The sequence below is a fragment of the Mytilus galloprovincialis genome, chromosome 3 (genome assembly GCF_965363235.1).
Source record: "Mytilus galloprovincialis chromosome 3, xbMytGall1.hap1.1, whole genome shotgun sequence".
Classification (NCBI taxonomy): Eukaryota; Metazoa; Mollusca; class Bivalvia; order Mytilida; family Mytilidae; genus Mytilus; species Mytilus galloprovincialis.
The window spans coordinates 28,635,171-28,653,580 of record NC_134840.1 but is presented as its reverse complement, the minus strand read 5'-3'; the positions used below and the strand labels follow the sequence as shown (position 1 = coordinate 28,653,580).

At 32.2% G+C, this 18,410-nt stretch overlaps 1 protein-coding gene across 7 annotated transcripts in view; it reads left to right on the top strand.

Moving 5' to 3' along the window:
* LOC143067624 (unconventional myosin-XVI-like) overlaps window positions 1–18,410 on the top strand; it is a 121,885-nt gene that overhangs the window by 30,064 nt on the left and 73,411 nt on the right. For all 7 annotated transcript variants that reach the window (XM_076241013.1, XM_076241009.1, XM_076241014.1 and 4 more), the window contains exons 6-17: window positions 71–195; window positions 2,471–2,596; window positions 3,975–4,219; window positions 5,462–5,693; window positions 8,424–8,534; window positions 10,705–10,770; window positions 12,712–12,939; window positions 13,519–13,633; window positions 14,035–14,182; window positions 14,537–14,642; window positions 15,758–15,875; window positions 16,901–16,972. In XM_076241013.1, coding sequence (XP_076097128.1) covers window positions 71–195; window positions 2,471–2,596; window positions 3,975–4,219; window positions 5,462–5,693; window positions 8,424–8,534; window positions 10,705–10,770; window positions 12,712–12,939; window positions 13,519–13,633; window positions 14,035–14,182; window positions 14,537–14,642; window positions 15,758–15,875; window positions 16,901–16,972 — 1,692 coding nt within the window. The remainder of the gene's footprint in view (window positions 1–70; window positions 196–2,470; window positions 2,597–3,974; window positions 4,220–5,461; window positions 5,694–8,423; window positions 8,535–10,704; window positions 10,771–12,711; window positions 12,940–13,518; window positions 13,634–14,034; window positions 14,183–14,536; window positions 14,643–15,757; window positions 15,876–16,900; window positions 16,973–18,410) is intronic.

The window sequence follows — 18,410 nt, the reverse complement described above, 5'->3', positions numbered from 1 at the left end:
ATAAAGAATGTTACATGAAGCCACTTTCTGTTTACTTTCCATATATCTGTTATCTTAATAATTTATATAGGACTGGATGCTAGTAAGAAAAAAGAAATTCAGTTATCAACACCTCGTCAGATGTACAAGGATGTTCATGATCAGTTAAGTAATGGTGGATCCCCTAACAAAATCAATGAGAATAAAGTGTCACTAGTAAGTCTAAGCTTAATTAACAATGGAATAAAGTGTCACTAGTAAGTCTTAGCTTAATTAACAATGGAATAAAGTGTCACTAGTAAGTCTTAGCTTAATTAATAATGGAATAAAGTGTAACTTGCAAGTCTTAGCTTTAATTAACAATGGAATAAAGTGTCATTTGTAAGTCTTAAATAATTGTTCAGAAAAGAGAATCATGTATAACTGGGAGAATAAAGTGTCACTTGTAAGTCTTAGTTTTAATTAACAATGGAATAAAGTGTCATTTGTAAGTCTTAAATAACAATGGAATAGCACTAATTTTTTGTATAGAAAGTATACTGTTAAGACTTTTTATTTCAAATGATTTGGAATAAATTATGAAATTTTAAATTATTGGTTAATTGGTTTTTTTGTCATTTGTAATTGTACTAAGAATGTGTACTACAAGGTTCAATATTACATAGGAAAGCATGGGATTGAGTTTAAGGGTTATTGCTCCAAGGGGGGTTTCAATAAATTGGGGGGGGGGGGGGTTTACCATTTTTTTTAAGGGATTTTTTTTCAACATTTTTCAAATTTCAAATTTTGAAAAGTTTCAATAAGAAATCTTCAATTGCACAGTATTGTGCAATAGATGTGTTAGATCTTGAACCACATTATTTTTGTGGCAAAAACCTATATTATGTCAAAAATTTGATCACAATCAAAATTCAGACAGTATCAAGCTTGAATATTGTGACCAAATTTGCCCCAACTGTTCAGGGTTTCGACCACTGGGGTCGTATAAAGCTGCGCCCTGCGGAGCACCTGGTTATGAGCAGATATGTTATCTATAGTAATGTCCACTCCATGGACCAAGATTATAAACAATAGACAGTGGGAAATATCTTTGGCTCACCATTATTAAAGACCTCACCTGGTCAAATCACATGAACCAGACCATAGGGAAAGCCAAGACACTCAGGTTTCTTACGGAGAAATCTGGGTAGGTGTACTCCAGCAACAAAAGCTACAGCTTACTCCATGTTAGAAAGAACAACCCTGGAATATACTTCCTCAGTATGGGATCCTCACCAATTTAACTCCTGGATGCGTTACAAAGCTTCTGGACCAACTTCAATAGGAATCACTGCAGCACACATGCTGGAAACAGTCTAGTGCTGTGTTACAAGACTCAACACCAGTTGAATGCCATTGATCCAGCCAAATGCAATGCATCAGGTGACAGTAGGACCAGGGGCACCCACAAATTTAGACAGACTAGAGTGAAGAAGGACTCATTCTTCCCAAAAACAACTAGAGAGTGGAATAAACTCACTGAATCAGCAGTGGAGTCTGGATCACTAGAGGACTTCAGGGCCAGAGTGAATACCATCTCCTGGACCCAACAACATCTGAAATAGACAGCAGGATATCCAGTGTATATAGTTGTAGTTAAGGGCATACAGTAACAGGGGAGATAATGACGTTGCTAACGTAAATTGTTATTTTCGCGACGTTAAACAGTGACTTATCGGGAAAAGATGCAGTTTTCGGCTAATTTTTAACATTTAAACTGATTTAACTTGAAAACGAGTTCATGGACCTCCTTTTTAAAACTGACATTTGGCTTGATTACGTAAGAAGATTATGTGTACCAATTTTCATGAAAACGTAAATAGTGCAATTTTTTTAAATTTGATAATATACAGCCAAAAATTACGTTTTTTTCCTACATTCATGATCATTTGATAAATTTAAGTTATTTGTAAAAATAAAATGTAAAAATTTATGCAATATTTATATAACACACAAATTACAAATAATTTAACAAAAAACAGATCGTGTTTATCTTTTAAAACAAAAAAGTTATGTATTTCTATCGAAAGGAAAAATATGTCCACAAATCCGTATTTTGAGGAAATATCTGAAATTTGAACCTCAATTTACTCAAAAAGTAGCACATGAAGGTATATTTTTTATAACATATTTGATTTGATCAGGTTTAAAATAGCCTATATGCAAATTTTCATCAACTTGTAAATACAGGATCAAAACTGTATCGTATGCCCTTAAGCTTAATATTTTATTGTAAATACCATCCAGTTTTTCCTGGACATTTACTTTTGGTCAAAGGAGTGGCCTCCTGTCTGTTTGAGATGTGCCTGAGTCAATTATACTTTAATATAGAGTTAGACTTGTAACGGGGAAGGAAGTAAAATTTTTCATTCTGGTATTGTTTTTGTTCCTGGCTTGATTGAAGATTATTTTGTTTACTGTTACTTTTTGTTTACATGTATTTTTTTTTCAGTTACACATAGCCTGTGCTAATGGGTACAAAAAAGTCATAAAGTTACTTATGAAACACGGAGCAGACTTAAATATTAAAGATAACCTGTACTGGACCCCATTGCATGTAGCTTCTAGATTTAATCAGGTCAGTTTATTTATTGTAAAACATTTCGTGAAATTGATTACTTTGTAACTTGAGTTTTGTGTTTAGCTAATTGTTGATGACTTGCTTACTCATAATTAGTGTGTATTTGAGCCAGTTTCAAATACTGAAATGACCTACAGTCTGATATCTTGGAGTAAAGATGCAGATAGGATGAAAATACCCTCAAAGACCATTGCTCTGACATTTTATATATCTAAATATAGATATAAGTAGATGTGGTATGATTGCCAATGAGACAGCTATCCGACAAAGATCGAATTAAGTGGATGTAAGAAATTATAGGCAACCATATATACAGCCTTCAACAATGAGAAAAACACACACTTTAAAGTCAGCGATAAAAGGCAAAGACATAAAAAATTCAAAACAAATCAATTTAGAAAATTTATGGCCTAATTTATAACAAAACAATTTGTAAATAAAAATGATAACAGCGAACATTTTGACTGAAGGGCTCCTGACTTGGGACAGGCACTTAAAGAATTTGGTGGGGTTAAACATGTATGTAAGCACTCAACTCTCCCCCAACCAGAACAGTTGTGTAACAGTACAACATAAGAACAAACTATAAAAATCAGTTGAATAAGGCTGAACTCATCATATCAATACAAAGAAAAACATAACATTCAAAACACAGAAGGGGGGATATATTACCATCCCTCTTATTCCCTCCTCCGTAACAACAAAAAATAGACATAAAGACATGAAGTACAGATCTGAATGAAGTACTGTGAAAGAACATTTGTGTACTATTAAGTATGGTTTTGATTTACTAATAAAAAAATTAATATTTATACCAACAATAAAATTAACCCAAACTCCTTTATAGGATAACATACAGTATTCAACAATACAGTCAAATATGAACAAAGGAGATGTTTGGGTTTACGCCAAGGTGGCAGCAACCCAAGAATAAAAAATATCTTAAATATTTCTAGAGGCCAAAATACAGTCTTCAGCAATAGACTAGTGAAGACACGATAAGTCCTACTCTTAAAGTAGTCTGTGAAAAGCTGTGAATAAAATGACCATAAAACAATCGAGGATTTGCCAATAAAACTCAATTCTCAAAATAAACAAAATCATTTAGATATGACAAAAGAGAGTTAAGACATGCATATGAATTGTAGTGGTGTTAAACTAGTTAACAAGGCAAACTTTGTAATCATGGTCTTTCAATTTATCGAAGTTAAGTGTACGTCTAGCATGCATGATTATGAATCAATGGGAACCATTGCTTGTACTGTTGTTATAAAGGTAAAGGAATAATGTCCATATGAAATTATACACAGAAAGTATAGTTGAAAATGAGTCGGTTGTTTTAACATCATGAATAAGATATAGCTTTCATTTGCAGTTGGAAACAGTTAAAACTTTGATCAAGCAAAAAGCAGATTTAAATGCTTTAGACAACGAAGGAAATAAACCATCAGCTTTAACTGGAAGTAATGAGATTAAAGCTCTCCTGTTAAAGAGGGAAAGAAAGACTAACAGAGATTCTGAATCATCAGAACTAGATGTTAAAGATGATGATGATGATGCAGAAGATGAGGATGATGGTCTACAAGGAGGGGATATAATTAGAATTAACAGTAAAACAGTGTAAGTATTTTTCATATGATTTTGTATCTTTTGAATGTTGTAGATGTGAGAATAGATTTAATTTTCCTCTTTTATATATCAAAAGTTTGCAATTAAAATATTATAGTATTCTTTATATACATTCATTTAATAATATAAATGATATATTTTCTATAAAGAACTCAATTTGGAATTATTGTTCTCCTTTGAATCTACTTGGCCAATCGCATCAATATTTAGCCAAGATCCCCCTAAGCATTTCTAGTTATTTTGTACAATTATCCTGTCTGCAAACCAATATGGCCACCATGACAAAAAATAGAACACATGTGTTATGTGAAAAACTTTGAATTATTGTAAATAAGAATAAGTAAAACAAGAAAGTCAAATATACTGTAGATTTATTATTATTTGTTAGATACCAGTTTTCATTGGTTTCGTGTGCGGAGGTGAAATATGAATTCAAATGTTAAAAGAATTACAAATATTGAATGACTAAGATTCCCATGTCTGTTTACCTGGTTTCAGTTGACATTGACCTCATTCATTGTTTAATGGTCAATATTAAGCATTTGTATTCTGGTTTATTTTTCAAATACAATTAGAAGTAGGTCAACTATATTTTGTTTATGGAATGGTGTTCATGTTCGACTTACAGGTTTCATCTGATCTTGACCTCTATTTCTATGGTTTAAAACAATGTTTAGTATTTGTGGTTTGTCTACTTCTCAGGTACTATAAGCTATAAGGTCACTATATTTATTGTTTGGAAGGATTGTCAGGTGTACGTGTCCCACTGGCATGATTCATATTAGTTACCTTGACCTTATTTTCATGGTTCATTGGTCAATATTATGATTTTGTGGTTTGATCTGTTTCTCTGATACTAAAATCAATATAATTATGGAATTATTATTGAGTGTACATGTCTGTTTGGCATCTGAACATGACTTAATTTTCATGGATCATTGATACTTGTAGTAACACAGACTTTCAACATGAATTAAATCATAAGTAAAACAGGTGATACAATTTAGCATGTGCACACTTTCTGTTTATTTACTCTTGTTTATTTTCAATATGAATGATTAGCAAACAGACAACACTAAAAAAGAAGGAAAAATATAAATAAACAATTTATTTACTTAGTAGTTGATATTTTGTCTTATTTCCTGTGGAAGATCATCACAAACTTCATTGTTTTTAAAAATAAAAAGGAAGAGTAAAACTTGTTCTTATCCACTTGAAAATGATAATTTTTAGGAAACCCCGCCATTCAAGTGTAGGAAAAATGGATAGTCTTCTTGAAGGAAGGCAGTATATGTTAATGTATGGCAGTGATTTTGGTGGGAAAAAAAATAAAACAAAACAAACTGTTGGAAGAATAAACATTGAAGAAAAATGTTTCTATGAAGAAAGGGATGTAAAGCATGATGACAGTGATGAAGAAGAAGTTTATGTTTCTAAAATCTGGAAGACTGCTGACATTACCAAGGTAAAAAAGGTTAACTCTGTCACCTTCTATCTTACTTTTCACCTTTAGAATACTTATAAATTATAAATCTTTCTGTATACAGCATCTATATACAACTTGCAAATTAGACACCTACTGACATACTTTATGAATTATAATTTATTTGGGGGGTTATTAATTGCAATCGGTTACCTTTAATAATTGGTAACTTTTTTTATTCCATCATTTCATCTCACTGAACACTTAGAGATCATAGTTTCTGTGGGATGCTAGACAAGTATGATATTATGGTAAAATCCATTTACATTCCCTTCAATTCCACCAAAAAAAATTGGACCATACTTTCAGTGACATTTCTCTATAAATATATTTCATAGATCTGATAGCTACTATGTATTTCAGTGTTCATACATATGGAAAATATACTTTCTGTTTGAAGATTATATTAATTTATATGATTTGTTGTGAATAAAACAAAATGTCAAATGTTTCTCAACAATGACACATCATAAGATTTTGATATTTGGAGGTGACCTCCTATCAAAGGCTGATGGACATCTCCAGGTAGTACTCCAGCTTCCACAACCAATAAGTGCTGACCACCATGAAATAGCACAGTAGTGTTGACACAACCAATAAGTGCTGACCACCATGAAATAGCACAGTAGTATTGACAATTGTGTTTTTAGCTCACCTGGCCCAAAGGGCCAAGTGAGCTTTTCTCATCACTTGGCGTCCGGCGTCCGTCGTCCGTCGTCGTCGTCGTCCGTCGTTAACTTTTACAAAAATCTTCTCCTCTGAAACTACTGGGCCAATTTTTACCAAACTTGGCCACAATCATTATTAGGGTATCTAGTTTAAAAATTGTGTCCGGTGACCCGGCCAACCAACCAAGATGGCCGCCATGGCTAAAAATAGAACATAGGGGTAAAATGCAGTTTTTGGCTTATAACTCAAAAACCAAAGCATTTAGAGCAAATCTGACATGGGGTAAAATTGTTAATCAGGTCAAGATCTATCTGCCCTGAAATTTTGAGATGAATCGGACAACCCGTTGATAGGTTGCTGCCCCTGAATTGGTAATTTTAAGGAAATTTTGCTGTTTTTGGTTATTATCTTGAATATTATCATAGATAGAGATAAACTGTACACAGCAAAAATGTTCAGTAAAGTAAGATCTACAAATAAGTCAACATGACCAAAATGGTCTGTTGACCCCTTTAGGAGTTATTGCCCTTTATAGTCAATTTTTAACCATTTTACGTAAATCTTAGTCATCTTTTACAAAAATCTTCTCCTCTGAAACTACTTGGCCAAATTAAACCAAACTTGACCACAATCATCATTGGGGTATCTAGTTAAAAAATTGTGTCCGGTGACCTGGTCAACCAACCAAGATGGCCGCCATGGCTAAAAATAGAACATAGGGGTAAAATGCAGTTTTTGGCTTATCACTCAAAAACCAAAGCATTCAGAGCAAATCTGACATGGGGTAAAATTGTTTATCAGGTCAAGATCTATCTGCCCTGAAATTTTGAGATGAATTGGACAACCCGTTGATAGGTTGCTGCCCCTGAATTGGTAATTTTAAGGACATTTTGCTGTTTTTGGTTATTATCTTGAATATTATTATAGATAGAGATAAACTGTAAACAGCAAAAATGTTCAGCAAAGTAAGATCTACAAACAAGTCAACAAGACCAAAATGGTCTGTTGATTTCTTTAGGAGTTATTGCCCTTTATAGTCAATTTTTAACCATTTTTCGTAAATCTTAGTTATCTTTTACAAAAATCTTCTCCTCTGAAACTACTGGGCCAAATTAAACCAAACTTAGCCTCAATCATCATTGGGGTATCTAGTTTAAAAATTGTGTCCCGTGACCTGGCTCACCAACCAAGATGGCCGCCATTGCTAAAAATAGAACATAGGGGTGAAATGTAGATTTTGGCTTAAAACTCTGAAACCGCAGCCTTTAGAGCAAATCTGACATGGGGTAAAATTGTTTATCAGGTCAACATCTATCTGCCCTGAAATTTTGAGATGAATCTGACAACCTGTTGTTGGGTTGCTGCCCCTGAATTGGTAATTTTAAGGAAATTTTGCTGTTTTTGGTTATTATCTTGAATATTATTATAGATAGAGATAAACTGTAAACATCAATAATGTTAAGCAAAGTAAGATTTACAAATAAGTCAACATGACGGAAATGGTCAATTGACCCCTAAGGAGTTATTGTCCTTTATAGTCAATTTTTAACAATATTTTCATAAAATTTGTAAATTTTAACTAACATTTTCCACTGAAACTACTGGGCCAAGTTCATTATAGATAGAGATAATTGTAAGTAGCAAGAATGTTCAGTAAAGTAAGATGTACAAACACATCACCATCACCAAAACACAATTTTGTCATGAATCCATCTGCTTCCTTTGTTTAATATTCACATAGACCAAGGTGAGCGACACAGGCTCTTTAGAGCCTCTAGTTATTGTCCCCATTGTATTTTCTCTCTTTTTAAGCATAACTACTTCTTGTCTGTCTATCTTATATTCTCTATCAAATGTAATGAATGATAACAATGTTTAATTTAATTTTGTGCTCTGATCTATTTACAGTACAATTGTAACAAGACAACTTCTTGTATGATCTTGTATGCATAAACACATATATATATATAAAAAAAATTGAAATGTATTTGCTGTCTACTTTCTCATTATGAAACTAATAGAAATGTAAATTAAATGTTTTAGGTTAAGTTACCGCAAGTAAGAGAAACAGATAATTTAAAGAATTTGAGTGATATATCTGAAGAAAGTGTACTGTCACACATTGAAAAGAGATATAAAGATGACCAGATATATGTAAGTTTAATAAGAGGTGGAAAAATGCTACTTAAGTTCCAGTAGATATATTTAGAATGGATTCTTTTGAGAACCAAAAGATAAAAGTCACATAAAGGATGAAAAAAGAGACTACAGCAGCCTTCCACAAAAAAAACAAGTCTTTACGTCAAAATTATTCAATCACTAGTGGAATGAACTATTTGTGGATTCTTATAAATTCTATAGAACTTTTGGACTATTTTAATTCTTACATACTTTTGATTTTTTAACCCTGTATGCTAACATTGCCGATGTGAAATTTTAAAATTGTTTGTATAAACATTGAACGTCAAAACTATGTGACATATAAAATTTTCTGACGTCAGACATGCGAAGTAATGAATGTGTTTGTAGATAGATGTTTTTGTGTTCTGTTAAATTGTTGCTTTTATAATTGTTACACAATGATGACTGCTGTAACCATATTTTGACAATTTTATTTATGATGTCTGTTTAGTTCATTGTAAATATAACAGAATTTGATGAGACTGTCAACAAAGTGAGAGGTTTAGCGCTATAAAACCAGGTTTAATCCACCATTTTCTACATTTGAAAATGCCTGTACCAAGTCAGGAATATGACAGTTCTTGTCCATTCGTTTTTGATGTGTTTTGTCATTTGATTTTGCCATGTGATTAGGGACTTTCCGATTTGATTTTCCTCTGAGTTCAGTGATTTTACTTTTTTCTGTACTACATGTATATTTCAAACTTAATTGATTATAAACAGCTCTAAAAGGTCCAAAACAACAGAGGTACAAAAAAAATCAAATCACAATAGCACTGCCATAAAACTTCAAACTCAGCAATGAAATTATTTACAAGTCAGTTTGGGCTTGAAATTTATATCCTAGTCTGCTGACATTAAGATCCCTTGTTATTTCCTGCTGGCAGTACTGGGAGTACAAGTCCGTAAGATTCTGATGATCTGATCTATTGTTTGTACATTTAAACAATCCTTTTTGTGTTTTGTATCACTCTATATTGAAAAGGGTAACAAATAATGCTCTTTTTTCCTTTATTAGTCTAGGTCAAAATTATATCAATTTTAATTTGTACATGTCTTATTATTAAGATCTCAAGTTCCAAGGAAAATTTTGCTTTATAGATATAAGGAATTTAGAACAAAGAAAAATTTAATAGCGAATGAAGTAATAGATTCAGGATCAACTCAGGACTACACTACCATTAACTTTCTAGAGCCGGTTGAACTATTCTGGTGTAAAATAAAAAAAAATGTCACTCTATATTGGAAAGGGTAGCAAATAATGCTCTTAAGATCTCAAGTTCCAAGGAAAATTTCGCTATAAAGATATAAGAAATTTAGATCAAAGAAAAATTAAATAGTGATTGGTAATAGAATTGATTCAGGATATACTCAGGACTTCACTACCATTAACTTTCTAGAACCGGTCGAACTACTCAGGTGTAAAATTAAATTAAATAAATTCATCTTAAATACTTATTATGCCCCACCTACGATAGTAGAGGGGCATTATGTTTTCTGGTCTGTACCTCCGTTCGTCCGTCCGTCCGTCTGTGCCTCCGTCCGTACGTCCGTCCGTCCATCCGTCCGTCCGTCCGTCTGTGCCTCCGTTCGTCCGTCCGTCCGCTTCAGGTTAAAGTTTTTGGTCAAGGTAGTTTTTGAAGAAGTTGAAGTCCAATCAACTTGAAACTTAGTACACTTGTTCCCCATGATATGATCTTTCTAATGTTAATGCCAAATTATAGTTTTGACCCCAATTTCATGGTCCACTGAACATAGAAAATGATAGTGCGAAGTTCAGGTTAAAGTTTTTGGTCAAGGTAGTTTTTGATGAAGTTTAAGTTACATCAACTTGAAACTTAGTACACATGTTCCCTATGATATGATCTTTCTAATTTTAATTCCAAATTAAAGATTTGACCCCAATTTCACGGTCCACTGAACATAGAAAATGATAGTGCGAGTGGGGCATTCGTGTACTATGGACACATTCTTGTTCTCTTATTTTTTAAAAACATTTTTTTAACTCGTAGACTTATTTCAAAATACAAGTAAAGTTAATATTCCAGTACTAAAATGTCCTGTGATGTTGTCACTTAAATGACCGTATGTACATTTTGTAACGTTTATTTTTGCTCAAATGTCTTATGTCCTTTTATTTTAGACAAAGATTGGTGATGTACTGCTTGCTGTTAATCCATTCAAAGAACTGTCAGTATATGCCAAACAGGTACCAGTAATATGAACACACAGTTTCTTTTAGAGATACATTTGAACTAAATATGTCTAATTAATAATTTTTTTTGATAATGTTTTGTATTTTGGATGAACAACTTCATTCAACATTTTATATGTTCCTCTCAGTGGGAACAACTTTGTAAATATTGATACAAATAATCAGGAAATTTTAGAACTACAGTTTTCTGGGAAAAAAGAAGTTACCAAGGGAGCAATCAAAAAGCACATGTTTAATAAAAACAGGCAATGTCAAGGTCAAAAGACATAAACAATAACAATTTCTCTGTCTGGAGCCAGTATTGCATTGATTCCTTTTAATGGGAAGACTAGCAGACCACCCTTCATTTTCTCTTCAAAAAAGAATTATTTTAGGTCAATATGCTTAATCACAGCAAGAATCAAACCAAAGACTTTAATGACAAGAACAAAGACTGGTGGAATCAGAGTGATAATGTTGTGTCTGAGTATATGTCTTCATGTGGACTGAACTCCAACATTGAACATCTGACTAAGAATGTTTGTCACTTACAAAGAAGGATAAACATTTATTTCTCATTATTATACTATTGTCCGTAATATACATGAATTATTTGTAGCTGGTTACAGTGATTTTGCTAGCGCTCGTCACTTTCGTATTTTACGAAAGGGTTTTCTCATTGACGAAAGTATTTCAAATCAATTTCGCCACTTTAATTTTTAAAGTGTAAAAAAATTTCACATTAAAAACTATAAATCTACCTGTCTTCATGTTTTCGACAAGTTCATGACCTCCAGGTAATTAACATTTTCAACAGGTGTTACAAGTTGTGATTACAACTAATCCGCTTATCGCCATCGGATGGGTCACTAATCCGTTAATTATTAATAAACCCCATAATTGAATGACCATCATAATTATTTCACCAGGAAGATCAGTCACTCGGCATTTCAACAACCAGGAGTATAGTTTCGTCATTTAATAAAAAATGTAACAACCCAGACAGTTCGCATTTGAATTTCAATATTTCTCAAACGATCACAATTTGAATGTCGTTTGTCGTAGATTCGTCATTCGAAAGCATTTTCGTCATATTTGATTTAAATTTTCATCAAAAACTTTCGGCAATTTCAATTTAGAATAAGGAACTTTAATGTGTTTATTCAAAACTTGCACGAGTTAAACAGGTGCTTCCTGTATTGTGATCTACGCATGCGTGAAAGTATTCCTTTGACTATTTATATACATTAAAAACGTAAAATACGCAATCATTTAGAATCAATTAAATGAAAGAGACAAATATATCTCTTACTAAAGGAATTTAAATCGAAAAATGATAATTTTCTGATGAATCCGGACTCATTTTGAATTTATTATCCACGTGTCACTTCCCGTTTTCGTTTCATTTTAAAACCGAAAGTAGTAAACGTGATCTATTGTTGATTTGTTTACAATCTCCTTTCAGTCATTTTAATAGTTCCACAAAGGATTTTACACATTTCCAACTTGATGGAAATGATTTCCAAATATCGATTTAGACCTTTTATAAGGATTTTGATTATGAAGTGAAATAATCAGTGCAAGTTAATTTCTGATGTGATTCCTTGTTTAAAAAAAAAGAATCCATCTTTTGTTGATCAGGAATGACCCCTGGAACAAACTGAAGAGAAATAGTGAACTAAATTTCTGGATTCCATTTCAGAATCTTTCATAATAATGACCAATACAGTCAAATCATACAATAACTGCCAATCATGCTGGTGCCTTAATCCCTTAAAATCTGACAAAGTCAAAAGATGAAGCTAGTAATATACATCATTGGTCCCTTGCTTTTACACAAAATAAGGTTGATTTTAATAGCGTGCAAAAGTGACTAAAGCCCTCAAAATCCTAGCTTAAACCCTGGCTGGTTAACCATCAATCAAACATTCATGACAATCCCTTTTCTTATTGTAGGTTTCTACTCAGTATCACAAGACAGGAGATTTAACCTCTCTACCTCCTCATCTATATTGTACAGCTGAGGAAGCCTATGGTTCAATGAGGAAGGATAAAACCTCTCAATGCTGTGTCATCAGTGGTGAAAGTGGAGCAGGAAAGTCTGAAACATGTAAACTATTGGTCCAACATCTGGCTAGGGTAACTGGCAGTGAAGAGGCAAACTTGAATAACAAAATTAATCAGGTAATTGTACAATCAATAGTTACTGGTAGTGAAGAGGTTAACTTGAATAACAAAATTAATCAGGTAATTATACAATCTATAGTTACTGGCAATGAGGTGGCTCACTATTTCTGCAAAATGAATATTTGCATTTAAATGTTGATAGAACTATTTCTATGCAATACTGTGGATTCATTTATTTTCGTGGGTACCAATTTTTGTTGATTGACGAAAACTTCCATTTTTGTGGATGTTTTAATTTTGTGGTTCTAACAAAGTTTGCATATATTCCCATAGAAAATTTGTAATTTGTTGAACATTGAATTTTGTGGTTCCCCTCCACATACAAAAAATCCACGAAAATTGGTATCCAACTTATAATAATAATGAATCTACAGTATTTCCTAAAACTGCAATAATTAATTTCACATTTGTGTCTATTGTTCAACAATTGCAATAATAAATGCACACAAATGTTTCTGAATTTAAATAATAATATTATTAATCACAGGAACAATACAGTTTGTTGATTGAAAATTGACCATGAATCGAGCCATGAATAACTGCTAGCACAATTTAAATATGATCTTGATGTTTTAGGTGAATCCTTTGTTAGAAGCTTTTGGGAATGCACAGACAATGATAAATGATAACTCTAGTCGCTTTGCTAAATTTATTGAATTGATGTTTAGTCAGCAGGGGAAATTGGTTGGAGGTAAATATTCTGTAAACATTTATGTGTAATGGCTAATTTGACAGTTATATATTATATACATTTTCCATGCTCATATACCAGTGACTTAACAAGTAGTTAAAATATGCTCAGTTTTGTTTTTCCTTTATGCTTACATGCATTTACAGTTGAGGACTAGTTTATATTGTATATATTGAGGACTATATTGATTTGTAATTTTTAAATGATTTGCAATAGTGTAAAATAAGAATAAGGCATTTCTAATTTTTAATTAGAAAAATTTAATTTACACAAAATTCAACAAAATGAATAAAAGTTATGTGTTTGGTATCTGTATAAATGAGATGAGATCAAACAGGACATTGTTACAAAAATACATACCTATGAATGACTTGTATGTTTATGATATCTCTATTCTGCAGCAAAATTGACAGAGTTTTTGTTGGAGAAGTCTCGTGTTGTCTACCAGAATGAAGGAGAAAGAAATTTTCATATATTTTATTGGATGTTTTCTGGACTAACACCAGAAGAATTTAATTTATTTCATCTGCAGTCTGTTAATGCTCATAGGTAAAATTTGCTTACCTTAGATGTGAAGGTCAGAGTAGTATCTGTATAACCTTTATTGTATGTGGTGCAAAAGCTCTCATTTTTAGATTGATGTCAATTTAATAACAAATATAAATATTTTAATTAATAAACAATTTGACTTTTCTTTTTTAGTTTAAGGAAATGTTTTATATATGCATATAGGGATGTAATAAAAACATGTTCATATAGACTTATGTCTTTAAATTAATGACTCTTTACATTGAAAAACAGACGCCCATAGTATTCCTATGGTAACAAGCAACCAAACTTGACTTTTGCAAAGTTTTATAATTATTGATTAAACATGATTATGAACAAAGTTTTATTTTGCAGATATGTAAGAAGTAGAGTTGAAATGACAAAACTACAAAATAAAGAAAACAAAGAGAAATTCTGGGACCTTAAAAAATGTCTTGGCTTTATTGGATTTTCTGCTGATGTAAGTTTGTAGTAAAAAAAAGCATTGTTTATTTTTGTAGCATTTTTAGAAATAGTTAAATTACAATTATAAGTCTGATGTTGCAAGATTTTTTATGCACCACCTACGATAGTAGAGGGTAATTATGTTTTCTGGTCTGTGCGTCCATTTGTTCGATGGTCTGTCCGTCCGCTGTCCCTTTCGTCCCTTTGTTGGTTCGTCATTCGGTCCCGCTTCAAGTTAAAGTTTTTAGTAAAGGTAGTTTTTGATGAAGTTGAAGTCCAATCAAATTGAAACTTAGTACACATGTTCCCTATGATATGATTTTTCTAATTTTAATGCCAAAGTATAGATTTTCTCCCATTTTCATGGTCCACTGGACGTAGATAATGATATTGCAGATGGGGCATCTGTGTACTGGGGACACATTCTTGTTTAATGATAGTATTTTTGGTAGAAATTGGTACAAATTACCTCCCTTACATGCATTAAGTTAGCCCTCCTCCCTGAGAAGTATCAAATACTAGTGTCATTACCATTTATATGTCCTTTCAAACTATAGATCACAGACATTTCACCTCTGTCAATTGAGTCTTTAGCAATAATAAGATCATTAATGTATAAATATTTTAAAAGTAATCACTCATGGTTCTAGTAAATCATATTTTGGATGTGTTGTAACCTCTTCAAGTTTATTGTCCCTGTTTGTTTTAATTTTGATGTGCTTTATCCATTGAAGAACTAAAAAAATGTTTGTTTACTAGTTGGAGTACCCTTGTTTGTTTACTTATTAATTCATGGATTAAAAATTATTTTATCTGTTAATGTTCTTGTACCATTTTGATTTTTGTTTGTCTATCATTTTGATCAATGTTCAACTGTTGTAGTACCCTTTAAAATTATTTCCATTTAGCTGCCATTTAGAAGTTTGCTCACCTCTTATAGTACCTTTTGAATATTAGTTTACCTGTTTTACCATTTATATGTCTGTTTATCTGACGTTAAGGTTTTAAGAGATATCAGAGACAAAAGCCTATGTGTCTTAATTACATTCAAATAATTATATGTTTTGTGCTTTTTTTGTTTTGCGACAATACATTTGAATTCTGACCACATTTTCTTATTTCTTTATATAGGATATTCAGAATTTACTGCTGACCTTGGCTGCAGTAATCCATATTGGTGATATTACCTTCTTTCCACATAGTAAAACAGATGCTGCTACTATTGCAAATGAAAACAAAATTGAAGAAGGTAATGTTAATTTAGTGAATACTTATGAATTAAAATTATAATTTACACAGTTTTAGTTTATTTTCATCTTGCAAATAAATCAGTTAAGACTGTGTTTTGTTTTATATAAATGACAAAATCTAAATTTTGAGAAGTATTTTTTTTGCATAATAATTTTCTTGGTATGAAATGAAATGGATCATAAAAGCATGTATCTACTTCAGCCATTCTAAAGCTAGTTTTGCATTCTTAATAGAGTTATTTAATTGGTCTACTGTTTGATTGTGTAGAAAGAGAGGGGGTCTCATTGGGGGGTTCCGATCCCGGATCCCGCTTACTGTTTTGTCAGATTCCTGTATCCCGCTTACACTATGTACGTAAGCAATTCTCATTTTTTTGTCATTTCCCTGGTCCCGCTAGACCTCATTTCCCTTTTTCCCGACACTATAATTTGACTTTCACGTGTCACGCTTACAAATCGGCAATCCCGCGTCACGCTTAAATCCCAATGAGACCCACAAGAGAGACCTTTGCAGACATGCTAATTTCTAGTGATGAGTGCATAATATAAGTTTGCATTTACACAACTGATTGTACACCATTTCCATATTGATTGATAAATATTGAACAAACTCCTGCATTTACTGTCCATTGAGTTTTGATAATTTTGCACATTGTTTTATTTTATAAATTTGTGACATACTCATAATACTCAAGAATTTTAAGAAAATTGCTATCCAGTATTTATATGTGATTGGAATTTCAAGGATTTATACATTTATATATATTTATAGGGAGTTATGCTTAATTTTTTTGATTTCTTATATCTACCGGTATTTACTGCATGGTTTGTTGCTCATGCTATGTGGATGCAGTAGAATGTGCCCCCGTGCTTGTGGTGTATCCCCATATATTTTTTAATTTCTTATATCTATTGTCAACATGCTTCGAACCTTTGTTTAGCTTGTTTAACTTTATACTTTTGTTTTTAGTAAACAGTTGTCTTTGATTTTTAGGGATATGTCATAATTTTTCTATAATTATAGTTTCCTCCATGCTTGATGTATCACCAGAGGAACTCAGTTCTGTCCTAGTAGCAGAGTACACAACAACAAGAGGTATGTCATTGTGAATGCTCACTCATGAGAATTAAGAAGGAGTTGATAATCAGAAAAAAATAAAATGGGTGAACAATTGTTTCTAGGAGGGGGGTTTGTTGAAATATCCAATATTAATTCTTGTTTCATGGATATAGTGCCTTCATTTTTATCAGACATCCTGCAAATTTATACAAATATTACCCTTCATCTGTCTGAGTGATCAAATAAAGCTGTTGTCATCAAAACCCATTGACAAATACGACGATCAAACAGAAACTGAAATAGGGGACAATTTGAAGGGTTTTATCCTTTAGCTGGGATAGTGTCTTCATTTTACACTCCTGTTAAGAATCTCTGAGAATAGAATACTAATAAAAAATAATCTAGCAGCAACAACAACAGTTTCATGAATCATTGATAATGTATAAGATTTGCAACTATATGTCACTGTAAGGCCTTGAACAATGAGTAAACCCATACTGCATATCAAGCTATAAAAGGCTAGAAATGATGTGTAAAACAATTTACACAACAAAACTAATGTCCTAATTTATGTCCAAAACAATAAATGTAAAAACGAATATGCTATGCATCAACAAAGCAACCAACGAATTACAGGCTCTTGACTTAGGACAGGCACATATAGAAGTGGTGGGGTTAAACATGTTTGCAGGCAAGCCAACCCTTACCTGGTACATTGAGGTAACAAATACAAAAATCTGTTGGATACAAGGCACCAAAAACAGTTGACAAATACACAAAAGATACAAAGTATACATCTGAGAGTACTGAAATCTAGTTCAAAACCAATAACAACTAAGAAAAAAAATTATATATATCTAAGACTAAATATCAATCAGTACAAATTCAACTTCTCATGGATTTAGTATAAAAACGTCATTAACAGTCACAGAAAAAACTTGACCTTAATAGTGTATGACAATTCTCCATTGCCACCTAAGAATATAAACTTACAAAAAGTGTGCTTAATCCTAAAAAATAGCTTGTTTTGTTGTTGTTGCTTGTCCTTGGTTTTAGATTTTATTTTATATGCATGTTTTTTTCAGTTGTTATCAGAATATTACTTCTATCATTTATAATTGCTGGTTTGGGATTATTTGGTTTTAACTTTTGAAGTAAATATTATAGACTTTATAAATATTTTTTATACGACCGCAAAATTTGAAAAATTTTTCGTCGTACTGTGGATTCATTAATATTCGTTGGATACCAATTTTCGTGGATTTCGTGGGTACATGATAACCACGAATTTAAATGTTCAACGAAACGTACATTTTATATATGCTTTGTATGCAGATATTGACATAACCACGAAATCAAATATCCACGAAAATTGATACCCACGAAAATAAATGAATCCACAGTATATTGCTATCACGTTGGCGTCGGCGTCGGCGTCGTCGTCGTCCGGCGTCCGAATACTTTTAGTTTTCGC